This window comes from Prionailurus bengalensis, chromosome C1 (genome assembly GCF_016509475.1).
Source record: "Prionailurus bengalensis isolate Pbe53 chromosome C1, Fcat_Pben_1.1_paternal_pri, whole genome shotgun sequence".
NCBI lineage: Eukaryota > Metazoa > Chordata > Mammalia > Carnivora > Felidae > Prionailurus > Prionailurus bengalensis.
The window spans coordinates 171,430,927-171,444,813 of NC_057345.1; the positions used below are offsets into that span (position 1 = coordinate 171,430,927).

Sequence of the window (13,887 nt, forward strand, 5' to 3'; positions counted from 1 at the left end):
CATAAATGTTTTATTTTCAGTGTACCATATCTTGGAAATCTGTTCTACTAATATCGAACACATAAATTGAAGGAAATGAGACATCCAAGTGATTGGCACAAGCTATGAAGAACTTGCTAGAGAAAGGAAGGAAAAGCATCAGTTATTCCCCAAGGTCCCTGGGGACACTGCAGCTTGGGTAGCAAGATTGTGCATTTGGTTCAAAAGTCAGCATAACCTCTCTCCTGAGGCGCCTGGGTGGCTCAGTCAATTAAGCAAAGCATTGGACTTCAGCTCAGGTCGTGACCTCACGGTTCATGAGTTTGAGCCCTGTGTTGGGCTCTCTGCTGTCAGGACAGAGCCTGCTTTGGATGCTCTGCCTTCCTCTCTGTCCCTCCCTTGCCTGCGTGCTCTTTCAAAAATAAATAAAAATATTAAAAGAAAAAAGAATAATCTCTCTCCTGACAACCGTAATTCCTTTTATTAGGCATATTTTACTGAGCATTAAACAGCACAAATCCAAATAATCAAGTACAGGCCTGTAATTCAGTCCAGCTTGGGTGTGAGTGCACAAACACATACACACGGTCACGCATACACACACAGGCACACCCTTGCACATTTTACCATGCTGCAAACTACAGCATTTTATAGAGCTATGTATCTTTCAAAAATAATACCCTGGTGCACATGCATACATACTTTCTTTTCCTGGTCAACACATCAAGTCAAGATTTTAAAAGATGCAAAAAAAAAAAAAAAAAAAAACCTTACACCAATGGGTTTATTTAAAGGGAAGCAAACTTAACAGAGGTACGCTGATAACAGCAGACGTCTAGTTACAATTCACTTCCCTAATGCTGATTAATATATTCACAAACAAACCAAATGTATTGTCAAAAGAAAAATGCTACTGTTAACACCCCAACAGCTACTGGTTTCAGTTGTGCTTCTCAATCAGGCAAAATGTTCCTTCCCCAGCTCCTAGCACTATTTATTTTGCTTCCTGCCAATCTTGCAAATAATTTATCTTGTGTGTCGTTTCCTCATAAATGGTTCCTGGTGCTTGATTGCTTTGCCTGTGTGGCATTTGATTTCAAACTGCCATTTTACCTTTATAAACATTCAGAACTTTTAAGCGTGAGGAGAATGCCCAAAAGGCATGTGAAAATGAGGCTGTAATTAGATGAGCAGACTAGGTTTCACAGCATATCTAGCTCTCTGTGTATACCAGAAATCTCTCTTTGCATCCAATATTGCATTCCCAATCTGGGTGCAGAACAGCATATTAACATTTACTCCAGCAAAAAGGCCCTGGTATCAACATGTTTAATTTATTATTATTGCAGAGAATAGTTTTCCCAGGATTAGTGAAACAGAATACATATATTTAAGGAGCTGCACTCAGAACACAATAAAGAAAAAAGAAAGAGGGAAGAGAAAAACAGAAAATGAAAGAGAAAATAGAAGTAATATCAGTTACCACATTTTTGTGGTAAAAAATAGAATATGACGTGCAATAGTGCAATTTTCCTTTGCTAGTCCAGCAATGCAAGTCTTAATAGGAAGTCCACTGGTGTTCTTTCTGCATTTCAAGATTTAGTTGCGTGCTTGCCGAGGGTTGGAGCTCTTGCCAGACTTCTGACTCTGAGTGGAATCACTATGGCTTGAATCGCTTTTATTGAGTCCAAGATGGCGGAGCTTCATATCCCAGCGCTGTGAAATTCAAAACAGAAAATGCTCACGTGCATGTATCACCTGGGTCATCATTTCTATTATTCTAACAACTAAGTAAGACCTCAAAGTCAGAACTCAAAATCCTTTTCCAAAAGTATAAAATTCATATCCCAGGATAACAAAATTGATGCTACGTGAACATAATTCTCTGATCATAAAAAGCACCAAATTGGCCACCTATAATATATCAGTTATGTTTTCATATCAGACCTTAAACTTAAAATTTCCACATCAAATGGCGACAAAAATATCTATCAAAATCTGCAGGTATTTCCAGAACTAACATACACAAGTCTGGCACTACACAGGGGATCACCAATGGAAGATTTACACAGAGAATTTGAAGGGCTATTCTTCATCTTCTTCTTCTACAATACATCAGAACATAGCCTTTTAAAACATATGTGACTTAAGCAGTGAAAAAAATAGAAATTTGGGGGGCAAATAAGATCTCTTAAAAACATATTTCCAAGTAATATCTACCAAGTGCGACCATCACAACAGATAAGGTCCTGCACTCATTCTGTTTTACAAAGCCGACATTACCAATATTTCTAATGACCACAGTCAAGTTCACTAATATTTCATAGTAACACTACCAATAGTATTTACATGTAATATAATAAAAGGAAGTTATATTATTGGTGTTAAACATAGTGAATAAGGACCACAGCACTACTTCTCAAATTTCAATGAATACAGAAATCACCTGGAGATATTAATATTGCAGATTCTCATTCAATAGGTCTAGGCTGGGGCCCACGATCTTCATATGTAGCAAGCTCCCAGGTGATGCCAATGTTGCTGGCCCCAAGACCACACTTTGAGCAGCAAGGAGCTAATGTCAGATGGCCCAAGCCCAAATTCTAACTCTATCAGTTACCGTGCAAAGTTTCTTGAACTTATTAAACCTCATTTTAATCATTAGCACATTGGAATTAATAATAGAATATACTTATAAGCTGTTCTGAAGATTAACAAATGAAAAATATCTGAAGGGCTTAGCATAGAATTATCATTTTTCAATTACTGAAAGTAATTCTTCATTTTAGCATACTTTACAATCTTACTGTTTTTCATATTAAAAAACAGTCTGATTCTCAGCTGCCCAAGGCAGACCAAATATTTTGATTTGAACAACCTGCTCTAACAGAGACTTAGGTAGACAACCATCTGTATGGCAAAACCAAAAGAAGGTCTTTATCTCATTCTTATTCTATTCACTGAGCAAAAAGAAGAAAAAAAATCAGCTGAAAAGGGAAAATCCATAAAAATCTTTTTTACATCCTCAAATTGACAGGAAAACTAAACTACGGATCTCAATAATTCTAGCCAAAAGAGATTTTCCTACCCAAGATATTTAGTCATGAGTATCTGCAATATCAATTAAAAATTGTTGGGATGCCTGGGTGGGTCAGTCAGTTAAATGTCTGACTTCAGCTCAGGTCATGATCTCACGGTTCATGAGTTTGAGCCCCACATCAGGCCCACTGCTGTCTGCACAGAGCCTGCTCCAGAGCTTCTCTCCCAGACTCCCCCTGCTTGCGCTCGCTCTCTCAAAATAAATAAATTAATTAAAAAAAAATGTTCACATTATTGATTTAATTCTTCCCTTTAGCATGTTTACATCCAGACTGAGATATAAAGAATTTCACAACAATTCTATGAGTCCCCTGTAGAAAGCAATGGAAAATGTTTGCCTAAGAAATAGGATAAACAAGCCATGTGTCCTGGGTCTTTACATGATGGTAATTGTTTTGGTACCAAAAGAGAAGCAGCAAGCAAGCCTCGTTACATGCTTTGCAGCAGGGATGTTGAAAGCTCTTCCAACTGGTACAGGAATTTAGGACAAATTCCTGTTCTGCATTAGCAAGCAGAAAACCAAATTAAAAGAACAGTAAGAGATTCCAACTTACTGAAGAAGAGCCACTTTTTAATAAACACCAAAGTAACTGAAAATAGATACAAATGGAGAATTCCCACAAGTCTGAACTTGAAATACATCTCACTTTTGACAAATATACCAGGGGAAAAAAGAACTTACTGAAGGGTAGTTTCTCCCTGCAAAATAATGCCCTTTACATTTTTGTAGGTCACTTCAACTCAAATGTGTCTGCTGTGTCAAGTGCCAGATGTATAAGATAAACTGCTCAGGGGTGTTTAACTTACCCTGTAAATGTTTCCCAAGCCTTCAAACTCACAGAAGTTAGAGGATGTATTATGTTTGGTACAATTCCCACTCTTTCTTTTCCCTCCCTGCCCACAACACACACACACACACACACACACACCCTTTTCAATTCTTTGCCAATCTGCGCATACATTCCTTTCTTTGGAACAGATTAGCTTAGTATATAGTAAGAAGAAAAGAAATGAAACCTTCTAACCTTCTATAATAAGGTTATATACCGTGATTTTTAAAATTTTTTTCAAGTTGGGGCACCTGGGTGGCGCAGTGGGTTAAGCATCCGACTTCAGCCAGGTCACGATCTCGCGGTCCGTGAGTTCGAGCCCCGCGCCGGGCTCTGGGCTGATGGCTCAGAGCCTGGAGCCTGTTTCTGATTCTGTGTCTCCCTCTCTCTCTGCCCCTCCCCCGTTCATGCTCTGTCTCTCTCTGTCCCAAAAATAAAAATAAACGTTGAAAAAAAATTAATTTTTAATAAAAATTAAAAATTTTTTTTCAAGTTTATTTATTTATTTGGAGAGAGACAGCATGAGCTGGGGATGGGCACAGAGAGAAAGAATCCCAAGCAGGCTCTGTGCTGTAAGCACAAAGCCCAATGTGGGGCTTAACCTCATGAACCATGAGATCATGACCTGAGCCGAAATCCAGAGTCAGACACTCAACTGACTGAGCCACCCAGGTGCCCCTATTGTGATTTTTTAAATGTATCACTTACAGAATCTAAGAATCAGTGGTTTAAAAACAAAGCTACATTACTGCTCTAAGGACCTAATTTGGTCAGATGTCTTATACACAGATGAACATGGCTGCATTTTGTACAGAAGAACTGGTGTCTACGAATTGGGACAACATTGGTAGTTTCCTACCCATCCTTTGTTCTCCCCTCTTGACTCCCAGAACTGCAATTTATGCCCAGCTAAAAAACTGCATTTGCCATCCTCTCTTGCAGCTAGAGATGGATATGAGACTAAGACCTAAGTAAAAATTGCTAGATGGGGCACTTGGAAACTTCTTTTTACCTCTTTTTTTTTTCTCCCTGAAATGTAGGTGTGATACTGGAGGTGGGAAGCCATCTTGAGACCTCCTGGTGAACATGAGCATGGAAGCAATGCCCTTAAAAATGGCAGAACATGGGGCGCCTGGGTGGCGCAGTCGGTTAAGCGTCCGACTTCAGCCAGGTCACGATCTCGCGGTCCGGGAGTTCGAGCCCCGTGTCGGGCTCTGGACTGATGGCTCAGAGCCTGGAGCCTGTTTCAGATTCTGTGTCTCCCTCTCTCTCTGCCCCTCCCCCGTTCATGCTCTGACTCTCTCTGTCCCAAAAATAAACGTTGAAAAAAAAAAATTAAAAAAAAAATGGCAGAACAGCAAGCTAGAAGGAGCTGGAGCCCTAATGATAATGTGGAGCTACCCAACCAGGACTGGACTGACTATAGCCAGACTTCTCATTGTGAGAAGTTAGGCAACTGTAGTTAAATCTCTGATACACTTATAGAGAATTCACTCCTTAAATGAAATTGACATTAAAACAAACTCAGTCGTTAGAATTTGATACACACACACACACACACACACACACACAGCTCAGGTTTTAATATTTCTCATGCTGTTAAGGGCAACTATTTTGTTTAAATGACAAATGTCTGGTTTTCTACTTTATGTATCACTTTGAACATAAAATATAGGCTTACCTTAACTTTTTTACCAAGTCGATCCTTCCATTTCTCAGCAATAGAACCTTCCACCAACAGTAATCTGTATTTTTTAAAGAAGCAACCATTTTTGAAAAATTAAAAGATATTACTGAAAAATACAAGGAATCGTTGCCAAGAAAGATTTACTGTTTATTCTACAATAGGACAGCCAGATTTAGAATAGAAATTCTTAATAATTTGTGAGTCAGACTCCTTTAAGAAGAAATGATGTTATGATCCTTCTCCCCAGAAAAATGCACACACACAAATTGCACACATATACTTTTCTATCCAGTAAATGATATTGAGGGACCCAAATACAACCTATCTGTAATCCCCTAGGAGTTAGATCCCCAGGTAAGAACTCCAGAGTAAGACGTCTAGAGAAATGAAATAAAGAGATGATAGGCATAGCAATTATTCTGAACCTTTAGGGAATGAATTACCTGGAGCGTTCCTCATCTTCATAGCCCATGATGATATACTCCTCATTAACATTAAGTGGAGGACACAGGCAGCCAGAGCTGGTGTAAAGGTTAACGTTTTCCCTTGGAATGTTTACCAGAGAAGCTTTTAGAATCTCCTTCACCTCAACTACTACAGTCACATCATGGCACTTGGTCTTTACTTCTTTAACTTTAGCCCGAATGACTGGATAAAAGAAAGTAAAGTCAATATGGTAATATGATACATGATAGATGCCCCATTCAAGAAAGACAGGTAGACTTCTTTCTAGTCAACTCATATCCACTTCCTGCTCAACGAATGGAGAAGTCAATCAGATGTTTGCCTTAGACATTAGTGAATGACACACTTCACAACACACCTGCCCCCTTTAATGTTCAGCCCTGATCCCCTTCCAATTTGTATGTACATGTATATTTGTGTATACATATATACACATGTATATGTGTGTGTACCTGTGTGCATGTACTTCATAGTGAAAAATCCATTTAGATAATCAAAGGTTGAGTGAATCTGATGTGATTTTCCTCCAAAATTTTATTTGGAATGTGTGCATGCATGTAGTTTCAATTGCTACCAACAGAAGTTTATATTAATTTCACTATATGTAAAGACCTAGTACTTGAATATGCTTTCTTTACTTGTCAGTATTCTATCAGATTCATAGATTTTCTAAAGAGTTGGGGTCTTCAGTGCTTTCAAGTCCTGTTCTACAGTGTCCCCCAACTGTTTCCACCATCTTTCCACCTCCTTACCTTAGTGACTCTTTAGACATCAGCTCCTTTCTTCATTTCAGAGCAGATTATCTTTTACATTTTCCTGTGAGTATACTACACTTTGTTTTTGAATAAAAACTGCTACCACTTGACTTTGTTTCCTCCATCTGCTTTGAAGTCAGACACTCCAACATTTCTTCCTCTTATGTGGTACGGACAATGGTCTAATGTGTCAATTGCATTAATCTACCTCTCTCAGTGGAAATGCTGACACCCAATTTATCTCACAAGAGCCAGCTTCACTCCTCAACATAAAGATGAACTGCCTTAAAAATAACCAATTTTGCTGCAAAGTCAAAGTATTTGTCTCAGAATCTAGAAAGCACAGTTCTGTGTCTAGTCTGGGTATTCTGTCCTTTGGAAGAGCCAAATTTTTTAGATTCCTCCTTCTGATAAATGAGTTATCCTTTTTTTTTTTTTTGAAAGAGGAGTTTGAAAAGCCTACAAAGAAGTAAAAACATCAATTAGTAAGAAGCCAATGGCTTTTGACCAGGCTCCCCGGCTGCTCTAGTTTAATATCTAGGGATGTTATATGGAAGAAGACACAATATATCCAAATTAATCCACTTTTTGAAAGCCTCTTAGGAACAGATCTGCAAAACACTTTCATCTGAGTTCCTTCCCATGTATTTTAGGGTCTTTTGGACTACACAGGAATGGAAAAAAGTAATCCATGAAAACATAAAGCTAGCTAATAAACCATTCCCCTCATCAATGCCCCAAGTCTATATGGAAACATTCAATAACATTCCACCAGTACAATATATGTATGATAGAAATTAAATTGCAAATTCTAAAAACTTCAGGACAAAATCTCATTTTTGCTTCTCAGGTATTTCAGTTTCTGGAGAAAAGTATGAGAACTTACAGCAAACAAACATAACTACCCAGCTGTCCCTGCTTGGTGAAACTTGTGAGTTAAGAAATCCCTTATTAGTGTTCTCTCTAGTCTGTATTTTAACAAAAAGTAAGATTGCCCTTTTTTGAAATGTCATTTGGGGGAATCAGATGATAAATTGACAAGCCCAGCTAGCAGGCATTTTTTTGTGTCCTGGTTTATGTAAATGTGCTTCATAGCATCCATCAACTCTTAGAGATTAGCAAACTGTGCAAATGTTCTCAAACTAATGATTTATTTACTCAGTGTGTCTACTATTTTCATTAGAAATTTTTAGCACATGTACCCACTCCAAAAAAAATATCTCTCTACAAGACTTACTTTATTATTCAAGTAATTTTGTTAAAGCTCAAGAGCTTTTACTGAATTAATCTGAATGAAGCACAGGTCATCTGAATTATCATTTACTCCCGCCCCAACTTTGTTTTCTCATTAGACACAGGCAGATACTTATGACAAAAATCAACAGACTTTAGAAATTAAATTGCATTTTCTTTTCAGCATTCTTCCTTCTATTTAATCATTTGAGTGCCTGACTTCCCCCAAAGATGTTCCACATTAAGCTGCAGACACATGAAATCCTTCAACTTTGGGCAACCTGGTTATTGTTTGGCCATGAAAAAGAAATGATCTCTCTCCCATTAAATGTGATCTGTATTCCATTTTACGTTATACTATTCCCTCAGCTACTGTGTCAAAAATCTTCTCTTTCCATGACTTGTAAGCACTAGTTTTTTAACTTTTAATCAAAACAGCAACATCAACCATTGAAGCACTAAGAAAGTAAGATAAAGTAAAAATAAGAAAAGTAAAATAAATACCAAGTAAACAAAATTCCCTTGAAATAACATTTTTATTATGATTTTTTTTACTATAACTATACTTAAAAGTCCATAAAACATTTTCAATCTTGAAAACCTAATCTCCTAAAAATCAAGACCTCCATTTCCCTGTGATTTTTCACATTGGGTTTTAGAAGAATGGATCCTCCAATTAGCAGCCAGGCATTTGACTTCTCAGAAAAACAACCTTTCAACCTTGCAAGCCACCGTTGGCTAAGAGAAATTAGATTCCTCTTAAGATGAGCAGTAAGCAAAAAATAAAAATTTATTCCATTGAAGAAAAACTTGTAAAATTAGTACATTTATTTCAAAGAGATTTACCTGAGAATTTTCTATTTTATACTTTCTAATACATGATATTTTCATAGATATCAAAGATTACTCTTACAGAGTCTTACCAATTTCTCTCCTTCCTACTCCCAACAGTACAGAAATAAATTTGCTATATATGTTCTATGTCCTCTAACGTAAGGCCTGTAAATTTGATAATAAAATTCTCATTTTAATAAAGTTTCCTTTAAAAATGTATTTAAAAAACATTTTAATGTTTATTTTTGAGAGAGACAGAGACAGAATGTGAGTGGGTTAGGGGCAGAGAGAGAGGGAGACACAGAATCCAAAGCAGGCTCCAGGCTCCAAGCTGTCGGCACAGAGCCCAACGCGGGGCTCGAACCCATGAGCTGTGAGACCATGATCTGAGCCAAAGTCGATGCTCAACCAACTGAGCCACCCAGGTGCCCCTAAAAATGTATTTAATTGTCATGTTTATTCATTGACTCCACATCAACAATCATCTTCAGAGATATAGTCACATGACCTTTATTAATCTTATAGATGCCCAGGAAAAAAATCACAATAAAATGCCTATGGATTACAGCAAATGTTTTTTGTCCCTTGTTGTATCAACTGGAAAATTCTGAGTTGTCTAAATATAAGAGTAATTGATATTTGTGACTCTGAAGCATGCCAGTACCCAAAAGTACATTCTAAATAATTTAAGAAAGGACAACTTACATTCAATAATCACTGATAAAATTAGGATAATAATACATCTCATGGGGCAGTTGAGGAAACTATAAAAGATAGTGTATAGAAGTCACTTTGCACAGTACCTGGTACAAAGACAGGAGGCTTTTTCCTCCATTTAAGTCTGTTGGCTACATTTAGATGGGTGGCTCTTAGATTAATATTTTATCAAAATGTCACATTTCTAGGTCAAGCTAGACAACAAAACATTTCCTTAATTGAATACTAACAACTTCTGTGTTACTTTCCAGCTCTGTCAGTGTGTTCCATGAGACAGACTGATTGGAGAAACCAAGTTGTCCTCTGTTAACCATCCATCCCTTATGCATCAAAGTCCTCCTCTGTTCACCCCAGTGAAGCTGACTTGGAAGCAAAACTGAAAACCCATGCAGCCCCAAACATTCAAGCTCAAATCCTCCTCAGCCTCTCAGAGGGCAATCTAGTTTGAAATGCAGCTCTGTGTACTTACTTAATTACATGGTTCTAGATGCCAGCAATGCTGCCCAATATGATTCAAAATCAAGCATTGGTTAAGAATTTTGCCCATCAGACATTTCAATTATTTGGGACAGGGGACTATGTGCTTAAAAGTTGTCTGTCTTTGGTTTTAAGCCTTATTCTTAAACTGCTCTAATTCTCTCTTTCTCTCTCTCTCTCTCTCTCTCTCTCTCTCCCTCTCTGTCACACACACACACACACACACACACACACACACACACACACACACTACTTTCTTAGCACAGCAGTTATCCTTACCATAGTTGTAATTGTTTCGGAAATAGGTCTTCTGTGTAGCTCTAATAGGCTTACACTTGCAGCGTTCTGAAAAATACAACATTTTAGCTGTCAGCAAAAATTCAACATGAGCTTTCTTTTGTTCATTCACATTTTTGGTAAGGCAGATCCAAATTTGGTGGCGAAGAGGCTCTTAGTAATTCTATGTGTTTGATCTCTTTCTCCTGGAACTACATTCATGTTTATTCCGTTTACCTAGCCTCTTATTTAATGTGAGTATGCTCATAAGCTCCTACTCTTCAACAAACCACCCGAATCCTAAGGAAACCCTGTTCACTACCATGCAAGAAGAGATCATGACCCCTGAATCCCCCAAAAAAGGCATTTAATGCCTATGGAAGCAGAACCAATGCCTACTGAAAGGCAATTTCCTGCTTATGCTCAGGCAACTGGTTTACCCCTGTGGGGTACCACCTGCATTCATATATGCTTTACACATTACATAGCACTTTTCCAAATACTATTTCCTGCATCTAAAAGCAATTCAAGGGGCGCCTGGGTGGCTCAGTCGGTTAAGCGTCTGACTTTGGCTCAGGTCACGATCTCGCGGTCCGTGAGTTCGAGCCCCCCATCGGGCTCTGTGCTGACTGCTCAGAGCCTGGAGCCTGTTTCAGATTCTGTGTCTCCCTCTCTCTCTGACCCTCCCTCGTTCATGCTCTGTCCCTCTCTGTCTCAAAAATAAATAAATGTTAAAAAAAAAATAAAAGCAACTCAATGAGATAAGCATGTATTATTACAACCCAGCGAAGTTAGTGAAGTTCTTAAGAGAGGCCATGAGCCCCATGTATAGGCAGAATAACTGCTATTTAACTCAATGATATTTTTATACTTACTGGAAGAAATTTACTAAGTACATAATTTGAAATGAGAAGTTCCATACTTTACAAATCTGCAATAAACAAAGGGGTGTATATATCTATAAAAATTAGTGTATTTGTTTTCTTTGGGTAAATACCCAGTAATGGAAATGTTGGGTCATCTGATGTTTCTATTTTTAACTTTTTTCAAGTAAGTGCTACATCCAGTGTGAGGCTCGAACTCACATTGAGATCTCACTCCTGAGATCAGGAGTTGCATGCTATCCTGACTGAGCCAGACAGGCACCCTTTTATTTTTAATTTTTTGAGAAGCCCCCATACTATTTTTCACAGTGGCTGTACCAATTTACATTCCTATGAAGAGTTCATGAGGGAGAGATTCTTAAGATGAGACTATTTCTGAAGAAGTAACTGATATAGTCTTTGATTTACAAACTATCCTCACCCATATACAGAAAGGGATTTGTACTTTTTCTATCATTTAAAAATAGGTATTTTTCAAATGTAATGCATGTAGATAAATTATCTACATATTTGGAATTCTTTAGAAATTTGCTCATACTCTAATAAAAATTCTTGGCAAAACTATACCAAATATCACTGCATTGAATCTAATATGATTCAATGATGTTGTTACCATATAATTTTGCTTGAAGCATAGACCAATGGGTTCCATAACATTCCCAGAGATTTTTTAAAAATTTTATTATAAAGTGATTTAGGAAGATTTCAAGTAGGTATTTACATAACTATATATACACAACTACATGCACATAGGTAGACCATTTCCTAATAGCTAATAGCGAAGCAGTTACATTCTTGGTGGGACTATATTTGATTCATCTACAGTGCACTTATATCTGCTAGCCTCAGAGGTGGCAATACCATACCATATATGTGACCCTTGCCATGCTTCCAATCCCTTTCGCTATAAACAATTATCTGCCTAGTTGAAGTAACTAGTAGCTCAATAAAATAATAAAGAGACATGGAAATTTATATCTACAAGGCTCAAATATGGAAGAACTTCCTTTCACCTATTTATGCTAGCTCAAACCAAACGTATTCATACCTAAGTGTATTCATGAAAAATATATCTTAGATCAAAAAATTTGGAGAATTATTCTTCTTCTCAAGTTCAGTTACTCACATCTACATATATATCCCCCAAAGCCCCAAGAACTGGGAAATTACAAAGAAACCATAGAGGGATATACTGCTTGCATTATTAATTATGTTTTTTGCACCTGCCACCCTAAGTAAGATAGCAACAGCTTTTTTTTTTTTTTTAAACTATCAACAGTTGATTTCCCAGACTTTTACAGAGGCAGTAATACCATTATCATTTCTTTAATTTGCTAATAATTTTGCTAGGAGTCTTCCTCTCTCAGCTTCCAATTGCATAAGGTTTTTAAATTTTGGTTTCTACAGTGGTAAAATAAAATCTATTATTTACTGAGCTTTGCACAAAAACCGTTAGATATTGATTAACTTACATTCCACCACTGAGAAGAAAAGGTTGTAAAGGAACTGCCTTCGTGTTTTTATCCGGGGGAAAAAAATATATGAACAAGTTAAAGGAGCTGGCTGCAACAAAGTAAGTGACAAAGAATTCTTCAAATGTGAGTAAGTTTTTATATTAACAATTCACTTGCCTCAATGTCTAGAACTGAATGTAACATCACGAATTGCAGAACAGCACATCATCCTACATCTCACAAGCAACTACGGGCCTCCATCAGGAAACCATCTTTGGCAGCTCTCCCTCAAGTTCTTGCTTGGTTCTCTCAGGCACTCTCTCCTAGCATCAACGATTTCCTACTTCTCTGCTAATGAAACTGACGACTGTTTATTATACTAGTACAAACATGAGTTTATCACTCTCATACAAATATTAGTTTGCAAAATTAACATCCCTAAGCTCCACAGAATCTGGTTTGCAATTCAGAGATGTCTCCCAGGGCACTGCAGTGCCCGAGCCACAAACAGCCTCGTGGTCTCAACAAGAAGGCATCTTATTAACATAGTTCAGGGAGGAAAGTAATCACATCCTTCTTTATTCCAATTTTTATTCATAAAAACAGGCTCACTGAAAACACATAATTATGATAGTATTTTTAAAGAGTCAGACGGTTTTATAAAGTCTAAGGAATTCCAAGTACCTGATACAATTGTGAAATGTGATTCTCAGTGGACCTTCCCTACTTAATGCAATCTGTTCAAGTTAATGCTTAAGTGTTATACAACTCTCTAACCGTGACCTTTATTTGAAATTGACTACCGTTGGGTCTCATCCAGAGCCATAAGACTGTAACTAACTTCTCTTGCCAGATTCCAAAACCACTATAACCTTTCATGTCCAATGACTTTGGAATACCACTATCTAGGAATTAGTATCTTTCTGCTTTTTCTAGGAAAAGACGTCTTAGGTCTGTGTGCAGGATTTATTGTCAAAAAGTACATGGGGATGAAAGAAAATATAATTCTATTTGCATTGCAGTTTCCATAATTCTTTCAAGATTGGCTCATTCTAATCAGTTTAGAATTTAAATGATTTTAATTTGTACCAAATGTATTATATGTTTTAGATCTTGGCATTTGACCCTTGAAGCCCACTTGTCCCCTTCTCTCCATTTTAAGAAACATAGGAGCAAACCACAAATTTTAAAACAAAC

The 13,887-nt window shown here is 37.3% G+C and overlaps 1 protein-coding gene across 1 annotated transcript in view; it reads right to left on the bottom strand.

The window, feature by feature from the left end:
* Positions 1–438: 438 nt before the first annotated feature.
* The window catches only part of FRZB (frizzled related protein), a 32,766-nt gene continuing 19,317 nt past the window's right edge, over positions 439–13,887 (bottom strand). Inside the window, exons 3-6 of the mRNA XM_043577226.1 lie at positions 10,356–10,421; positions 6,039–6,243; positions 5,590–5,653; positions 439–1,695 (exon numbers count right to left, since the gene is read on the bottom strand). Coding sequence (XP_043433161.1) covers positions 1,579–1,695; positions 5,590–5,653; positions 6,039–6,243; positions 10,356–10,421 — 452 coding nt within the window. The 3' untranslated portion in view covers positions 439–1,578. The remainder of the gene's footprint in view (positions 1,696–5,589; positions 5,654–6,038; positions 6,244–10,355; positions 10,422–13,887) is intronic.